The sequence below is a fragment of the Echinops telfairi genome, unplaced genomic scaffold (assembly GCF_000313985.2).
Source record: "Echinops telfairi isolate 266 unplaced genomic scaffold, ASM31398v2 ScPeMD7_1713;HRSCAF=2227, whole genome shotgun sequence".
Taxonomy (NCBI): Eukaryota; Metazoa; Chordata; class Mammalia; order Afrosoricida; family Tenrecidae; genus Echinops; species Echinops telfairi.
The window spans coordinates 18,574,543-18,583,077 of record NW_022105611.1 but is presented as its reverse complement, the minus strand read 5'-3'; the positions used below and the strand labels follow the sequence as shown (position 1 = coordinate 18,583,077).

The window sequence follows — 8,535 nt, the reverse complement described above, 5'->3', positions numbered from 1 at the left end:
GGAGAAGCCCCAGCAGGCAGCGTGATTTTGAGGAGTTAGAACGCTGGCTCTGCGATGCAGAGATAGATCCTGGCTGGTTAACTGGGGTCTCGATCAAGTCGCTTGACCCATCCAAGCATTGGTCTCCTTCTCTGTGAGATGGGCCTAATGAGATTCCTACCTCGGGGGGCTGACAGCCCCTGGGGAGCCCCGTGGTGCCCGCCATCGCTGTTACTGGGGGGGAGCTGGGATTGCCGGGGAGCTCAGGCTGGAAGCCAGGAGGAGTGGTTGGCAGTCCCAACGCCACGTGTTGCCAAGCATAGGAAAGGAGGTGTCCTTGATCAGGACCAGGGGGAGGTCAGCACAGAGTCCGGGTGGTCAGGGAGTGTGTCTGGTACACAGGACCGGGCACTGCAGGTTGAAGGGAGATGGGGTGCAGGGGCTGAGCCCCCAACCTTCCGAGAGATGGGTGATGAGAGCCCCTCTGTGCTTCTATGTGGCCCTTGGGGCCTGGAGCCCTCTAATGCTCACGTTGTGCGTGTTCTCACTTGCCAGGGGGGTGAAGAGAGAAGACAAGACGCTGGCTGTGGGCATCCAGTTCATGCTGCAGAGAGTGCTTGGTAAAGGGTCTGCTGGGACCATGGGTGGCCTACCGGGGTGCGGAAGCCCACCACTGGGTGCTAAACCTGGAGGCACAGGGATGAGTGGGGCTCTTAACTTGGGGGTAGTGGCATAGTGGTGAGCCATTGTTACCCACAAGGTTGGCGTTCAGAACCACCAGCTGCTCCACAGGAGAAAGATGAGGCTTTCGACTCCCAGAAAGAGCTGCAGTCTCAGAAACCCAGGGGCAGTCTGCCCTGCTCTACCGGGTCACTCTGGGCCAGCAGTGGCTCAGTGGCAGCGAGGGTGGCTTTGGGGTTTTAACTTGGAGGGGGCGAGGAGAAAGCAGCTGGGCAGCTCTTCGGGGAGTCTGTGGGGAGGGGTGGGGGCGCCAGGGCCAGCCGTGTCCCCTGAGCCCCTCCCTCCGGCAGCCTGGATGCTCAGCCCCGTGGTCCACGGCAGCACCATCGACACCACCTGCGTGTATTGGGCCCAGAGCTGCGGACGGCGAGCCGTCTGCCGATACTACGACCACGACCTGCTCCGGACCCGGTGAGGCCCTGGGCCCTGGGCGGGGGCTGCCAGGGGCTGTGTGAAGGGGCCTGGGAGGACACTCAGGACCCCAGCAGGACGCCAGCAGGGGAACTGAGCTTTCATGGCATCTCCCTGCTGCCTGGCATGTGCTAGGCACAGTCGTCCTGCTCAACTCTGCCGCCCTTTTATCACCGGGGAAAGAGAGTCAATGCCAGCAGCCCAAGGCCACACAGCGAATACAAATGCCTGGCCAAAGTGGGCCTTGAACCCACGCTGTGTAACCATCCCAGGCTGGGCCTGCAGAGTGTCTGGTGAATGACCTAGTGGTGAGCGAGGTCATTTCTGTGGCTGCTTCCGTGGGCTCAGTCTTTCCATCTGTACAATGAGGTGCTCAACAGAGCCTGATGGCAGAGGGGCTGCTAGCTCTGGCGGCTTGCTAGGGGGGCTAGTCACTTCCAGCCTTGCAGAGAGTGTGGTCCCTGAGGACAGGGGCTGTGGGGCAGCAGGGGTGGGGAAGGAGGTATGTCTCCTAGGGGAGGAACTTTAAGGTAACAAGGGAGAGAGAGTCCTCTTCTGGGGGGCAAGAGAGTAAGGGTATCCAAACATGCAATTGTCAGGTCCCATGAGAGCTTAAGGAGCCCTGGTGGTGGAATGGGTTACGTGTCGGGCTGCTAACCACAGGGTCAGCCGTTCGAAACTACCAGCCGCTCCTCAGGAGAAGCATGAGGCTTTCTACTCCCATGAGATGTCACAGTTCTGGTGGGGAACCCACAGGAGCAGTCCCACCCTGCCACACAGGGTGACTATGAGTTGGCATTGACTCGATGGCACTGAGTTTGGCTTTCAAGTTTATGAGCACTTAGGGCACAGAGAGGGAGCTGGTTCATGCCACGCAGCAGGCAGGCAAGATGCCCCTCCCCTGTTCCAGGGAAGAACCCCACCAGGGTCAACTGTGCAATTGCAGTGTCTCCCCAGCCATGACCATGGTGACGGGGTCTGCTTCCTAGACTTCCTGGGGTCCTCTGTACTCCCCCCCCCCACCCGCCCCCGGGCCTCATCGCTTCCCACCACACAGTGGGCAAGCCCTGTGGGCCCCACTCTGCCACCCCCCACCCCGCTCCAGGCCACCCAAGTCCTGGGTTGGACCATCCTCTTCAAGAGCCCCTGCTCTTCCGCCCAGGTTCATCGGCCTCCAGTTCTTCTTCAAGGTGAGCTCCCTGGCCTGTTTCACCTTGGTCTTGGTCGTCCTGAGGCAGCAGCGCCCAGAGGCAGGCGCCAAGCTGAGCCTGCCCAAACCTGGCCGAGAACAGCAGCTGTTGGAGTCGGGGCCAGAGAAGAAGCCTGAAGACCCCAAAGTGTGAGCTGTCTGGGGACCCCACTCTGGCCGAGAGGGGCCGCCCCAGGACAGGGTGTCAGGAGTCCTTCCTGTGTTCTAATCCTGGCTACTCTGCTAACTTGCTGTGTGACTTTAATGAAGTCACCGACCCTCTCTGGGCCTTCATTGCTCACCTAAACCAAGGCATTAGTTGGGGAGTTTGCTCACAGCAAGAGGGACGTTCCCTTCATTCCACCGTCAGCAGGCTTCCCCCGAGCCAGGGTGCCCTGGTGGAAGGACTAAACATCTTTCCCTGAGGCCCAGGGATGTGGACCACCGTAGTCCAGGCCGCCCTGCACGATGGACCCTGCTGAGCTTGCCTGCTTGCCTGGAACATCCTCTCTGAGCCTCAGCCACCTCCTCTGCTCAATGGGAATGGGCTTGCCAGCGTCCAGCCTTGTCCCAGCTGTGTGGTCAAGATGAATTCAGGTGTCCCCAGCTGTGTGGTCAAGATGAATTCAGGTGTCACCGCTCCACCTGGAGGTGAGCCCAGGACCGCCTCCTTCCAGGTGTGTCCCTTTGGCGCCCCCTGGAGGCCGAGCCCTGCGCTGGGCTCTGAAAGTAGACTCGCTGGGAGGATGGGAACTGGCCCTGCCCTGGGTGAGTCCAGGGATGGCGGGGCCCTGGGGACCTGTTGTGCGGGAGCCCAATCTATTCTCAGTGGCCCTCCGCTCAGGGAGCCCAGGCTGAGGGTGTGGGTTGGGGGGGGTAGAACCCAGGTCCCAGACTCAGGGAGCCACAGAATGAAGATGAGGCCTTCAAGGGCCCTAGTCTAGGGAGGGAGACCCAGGCCCCACCCTTGGGTACTTCCCACCTTCAGTGACCAAGCACACACCCACTGGTACCCCCCAAATGGTCAAGATGGTACACACATGACCGGGTACCTTCAAGTCTCTGCAGCCTCTCTTGTAGATAAAATCTTAGTGTCGCCAATTCCTTCCCAACGTCTGCTGCATTACCTGGGGTTGTGTAGAGAATGTCTGCTTGTGTGGCACCCATGGGTCTGGGGGAAACATCTGGTTGTCTTTGGGGCTGGTTCTTTGTAACAGCCAGGTCCACAATGCTGGGAGCAGTCATGGTCAGTTCTGTAATGAGCAGGTCTGCCCATGCTTTGGACTAGGCAGCTCAGTCCTTATCTACACCAGGACTGGTCTTGCTTTACACCCTGTTCTCGCTTGACGAAGGAGCCCTGGGGGCACAGTAGCTCTGCAGTTGGCTGTTAACCCAAAGGGCTGCAGCTTGAACCCCGAGCAGCTCTGCAGGAGAAAAATGCAGCAGTCTGCTCCTGGAAAGCGTGCAGCTGCAGAAGCCCCATAGAGCTGGTCTAGCCCGGAAAGCGTGCAGCTGCAGAAGCCCCATAGAGCTGGTCTAGCCCGGAAAGCGTGCAGCTGCAGAAGCCCCATAGAGCTGGTCTAGCCTGTCCTATAGAGTCCCTAGGAATGGGAACAGACTCCTGACCTGGCTATTTCCTTACGAGGAAAAGAGAGCTTCTGGGTGCCGACACCCCACTCTGTTGCCACCACACTCCCCACCTGGGAGATGCCCCCATCTGATCAGGAGGAGGCAGAAGCCAGGGGGCTGTCAGCAGGGCCTTCCCCAGCCCTGGACTGGGAGCCGGGGGCCAAGCTGGGGTCGGAGGGGCTGACAGTGGGGACACACATGATTGCCCTCAGAGCAATGAACCCCCTTTTACGGGGGGTTGAATGTTTGTTTCCCTTGTGAAAGAAGAAAGTACCCAAATTCCGATTCTCGATTTTAAAATACCAATCGACACCTTTAATATTTTGCAGCAATCCGGGCTATGCGAGTATTTATCGGTGTCAAAAATGTCAGCGTCCCCTCCAACCAGATAAGGCCTTTATTTAGTACCTGTATATTTTCTTGTGCTTCCCTCCGGTCTCCCAGGCTTTGCAGAAATCATCTGAAATGGTAGATATCCTTGATTATTAAATGTGTATTTTGTCTTGTTTTAAATAATGAACTAATTCTTCCAGCAGCCTGCCAGGGGCGCCCCCCCACCCGGGAGGGCAGACTGAGATGGTGGTGCAGGCCCCCAGAGGGCGCCGCTGCCCAGTCCTGCCTTCTCTCTTAGGGGATTCCATTCGTTCTTGCATAAACCGCTCCTGCTACAAAGACTCTGCCTTAGAAGCTGCGTTAGAGTTTGCAAGGGCCACATCATTTCTGGTTATTTACAGTTGAGGTGTTCTACTGGAGGCGACTCACGGTGATTTCTTGTTTGTTACCTCTTTCCGTATCTTTATAATGGGGTCTGATTTTCATCCGACCGGGATGTTCCCTGTAGTAGTGGTTTCAGAAAAGGAATAAGGTCACAAGGCTCCCTCCCCCATCCAGACTGCCCTGTCCCCTCCTTGCAGAAGAGGAAATGGACCCAGAAAGGGTCAGTGATGCCACAGATCACACAGGCCACCGACTGTGGGCACAGCCAGGTTTCCAGCTGTGCGGACACCACCGTTCATACAATGGGGGGAGAGGCCTCGTTAAGGAAAAAGTACAACTGAATTACATGAGGGAGAGGAAACTTCCTTAGACTGAAAACATCAGTAAAAGCACATCGAATATGCCCCACAATGTGGGGAAATAATATCATGGTTTTATAAACTAGTGTATTACCTTACATAGCTTTTTAAAAAATTGGGATTTAATACATATATCATTCCATATTTTCATCACGTCAAGTAAAATTGTACAACTGCTACCACAATCAGTCTCCGAACATTCTTTGTCTATGTGGACTTCTTGACATCGCCTCCCTTTTATGCCCCCCCCACTGTAACCCCCCCCCCCAACCCGACACACCAAACCCTTATTCTACATGCTGACCCTATGATTCATCAATCCTGGGTTTCATATGCCAAAACACAGAAAAGCATGTAACACAACTTCAAGAGGATGACCCCCAAGGCAGAGCTTTCTTTGACAGTATTTTTTAACAAGACTCCTCCCAACCCAGAATTTTAAAAAATTTCTCACAGACTGGCTTCTGGCTCTGTATACATGTCAAATCCGATTTCTCCGATTTCTCCTCCACTGTCCATCTACTTGCAGGCCAGGCAGCCCATAATACTCCCATATCGGTGGCCCATGATGTCAGAATGTCACCAAGTTGAGGGAGTTGGGGGGTGGGTGGGTAGGGATAGCCCCAGAAGCCATTCCCCGCGCGGAGATGGATAGCAAATGTCTCGCTGTGAGCCCAAATTAAGTCCACCCCCAACTCCCCTGCACCCCCAGCCCCAACTTGGCAGATCCCAGAAAGGCCGGGGCTGCGCCAGCTCCCTCACTTGCAGGGAAACAGACCCCCGGGAAGACAAGGGCAAAGCAGCAGCCAGCAGAGCTCATTGTGACTGCCATTTCTCCTACCTTCAACATTTGAGGAACTGCGGTGATGAGCACACTGCTGGGGCTCCTTCCAGGCTGGCCAGGGTGAGGAGACACCAGTGTCACCCCGAGGGGCCTGGGTTGGAGAGCCAGCCAAGAGATGGGCAGATAAAGCTCGGTGGGCTTCCCAGAGAGTGAGCGGTTCAGGGGACAGCACCCTCCCCATGATAGAGAAAGCCCAGACTTGGACTTGTGAGCTTTCCTTTTACCTCCCCCGGACTACAAGCACGAGAGGATCGTGTCCCAGCCAGGTGCTATTGATCCAGATCCCATGTCAAGTTGGAAGACATGATTCGGACCCGAAGTGCTGTTCTAACGCCCGAGCCCCGAGTTTCTTCTACCTCTGGGCTCATGCTGGGAAGTGTCTGGGCCGGCAGCTCCCCCTCCAGAGCCAGGAGCCAGGTCCCATCCTCACAATGGAAGCTCAGATGAATGAGGAGCCGGAACCCATAGGCATTTTCCTAGATTGGCTGAATTCTTTCTCAACACGATGCCTTTAACGAGCTAAATCCTCAGCCGCTCACCGAAAGGTGGATAGTGCGACCTCCCCAGCAGCTCTGCGAGGTGAAGACCTGGGAATCTGCTCCCATGAAGACTGCTGTGTGCCACTGAATTGGTTGCAAGGCAGCCTCACAAAGGCTACGGGGCAGCTCAGCTCTCTCATCTAGGGCTGCTGGGACTTGGACTAGAGTTGGCACCACCACCACGTCTTTGCCTGAGCTCCTCCTCTGCCCACATGGCCTTCTGCATCCCCACTCCATAGCTTCTCTCTCCACCCCCTCTCCCTCAGGTTTCTAGCTTGTCCTCCAGCGGTGGCACACTGTCAGCCACGGTGGCGGTGATGATCATCTTTGGGAATCTGACGAAATGTATAGACATTCTCTTTAAAACTGCACACGAACATAATTGTGTGGACAGTTTCAGAAGTGAGGGACCATCTGACGTCCGCCTGTTGACCTCCTGGGAGTCCGAATCTCTTAGAGTGGAGAGAGTGGATCTTCATTCACCTCTTGGCTCTGCTGCTGGCTTGCTCGTGGGAGACCTCTGAACAGGCGCGTTTGCTTCCCGGTGCCTCAATGTCTTCACCTGCCCAGTGAGGTTGATCCTGCCTCCCTCCTGTCTCCCTGCAGCTGTGACTCTAGTCAATCCCGGGCACTGCCTCCAGGGGGATCAGTTGTAAGTCTCCATCCCCTTCCCGCGTCCCCAAACAGTGTGGGGGTGGGAGGAGCACTGAGGCACTTGGAGGAGGCACCACTAAGGGGAGACACACTCCCTGTGCCCTGCCCTGCCCCAGTTTCACTTGTCCCTAATCTTTCTTCCACTGTCAGCTAGGGCTCAGCTAGTCTGTCTTATCTCTCCCCACAGCCAGCCTGGGACAGCGTTGCTCAACCAGATTTACATTTTTATTGATTTTCCTTCTCCGTTCCAGAGCAGCCTTTTCCTTCTGCGTCCGCTTGTGCTACCAAATGGGCTTCCTCCGGGGCCTTAGACAGAGTTATCTAGAGGAGAAAAACCGGTGCTGCTCGTAAATATAAACAGATTTATTCCAAGGAAATAGCTCATCCAGTCGAGGAGGCTGTGGATCAGGTGTCAGACTGGAGGCTTTAGAGAAGCAAATCCACAGAAACTCACGTACAAGAGAGTTTTATATAAAGGTTAAGTGCGCATCAAGAAAACATCCCAACCCAGTGCTGCCCAAGCCCACAAGTCCTACATTAACTCATATGTCCGACATCAATCCACAAGTCCTCCTCCATCTCACAAAACAGGCATGATGATGCCGACTGCAGGAGGAAAGCCGACAGTGAACGTGTAAGCATCTCAGCGCTGGCAGGGGTCTCCACACGGGTGCTCCAGCACCCAAGGCTGCATTGGGGTAGGTCCATGTGGCTTCTCCTTAGGGATGTCTTGCAGAAAGTGAGCCTTGACAGCTAAAGCAGGGAACTGCTAAAGCAGCTACACCCTGGTCCAACCATCAGAAAGCAAGAGACCCGAGAACTAGAAAGGCGAGGCTCACCAAGCCATTTATCCCTCCGCCCTTCAATTAATCCCACATGTGTTTATCAGCCAGGTTGGCACAATGAACTAACTACCTCAAGGCTTTTCCTGATAGAAGTGGTTGAGGGCCGATGAACTCAACGTCAGCAGTCATATGGCAGGCTGCTGGCTCACATCCCAATAACCAGACGTCAGAGAATGCAGGCTTGAAAGAGCAAGCTTTACCAGAATACCCATGTGTATTGTATGCAGGCCACGCCCCCAAAGGTCATGCCTTTCAACGGATTGGTTTTCAGCTGACGGGTTTCTCGCATCGATCACAAAATAGAGAATGATGACATCATATTATCTCATGGAAGAGCAACCAGCCCAATGTCTGCCAAACCACTGAGAACCAACACCTCACCACTCTGACACATACTATTAATCATGGTGCCTGGGGAAATAGCCGTTCATTCATCCGAACACCCAACTAGCCAGCATACCTCAAAGTTAGGAGACGGAAAAGGGGGGCATTACAGACTATTCCTGGGACCACTGGGGAAGAAGTCCCCAAGGTTAAATCAGGACTGGCCTAGTGCAGACAACGGGCACCGATATGAGGAAGGACAGTCAGCTAAGTCCAGGAAGGAGAGGCGTGTCTGAGATGCGGT

General features: G+C 55.4%; 1 protein-coding gene across 1 annotated transcript in view; it reads left to right on the top strand.

Moving 5' to 3' along the window:
• The window catches only part of SLCO2B1 (solute carrier organic anion transporter family member 2B1), a 56,874-nt gene extending 51,679 nt beyond the window's left edge, over nucleotides 1–5,195 (top strand). Inside the window, exons 10-13 of the mRNA XM_045293090.1 lie at nucleotides 459–599; nucleotides 1,011–1,131; nucleotides 2,294–2,917; nucleotides 2,951–5,195. Of these exons, the coding sequence (XP_045149025.1) occupies nucleotides 459–599; nucleotides 1,011–1,131; nucleotides 2,294–2,474 (443 nt within the window). The 3' untranslated portion in view covers nucleotides 2,475–2,917; nucleotides 2,951–5,195. The remainder of the gene's footprint in view (nucleotides 1–458; nucleotides 600–1,010; nucleotides 1,132–2,293; nucleotides 2,918–2,950) is intronic.
• The last annotated feature ends 3,340 nt before the right edge of the window (nucleotides 5,196–8,535 follow it).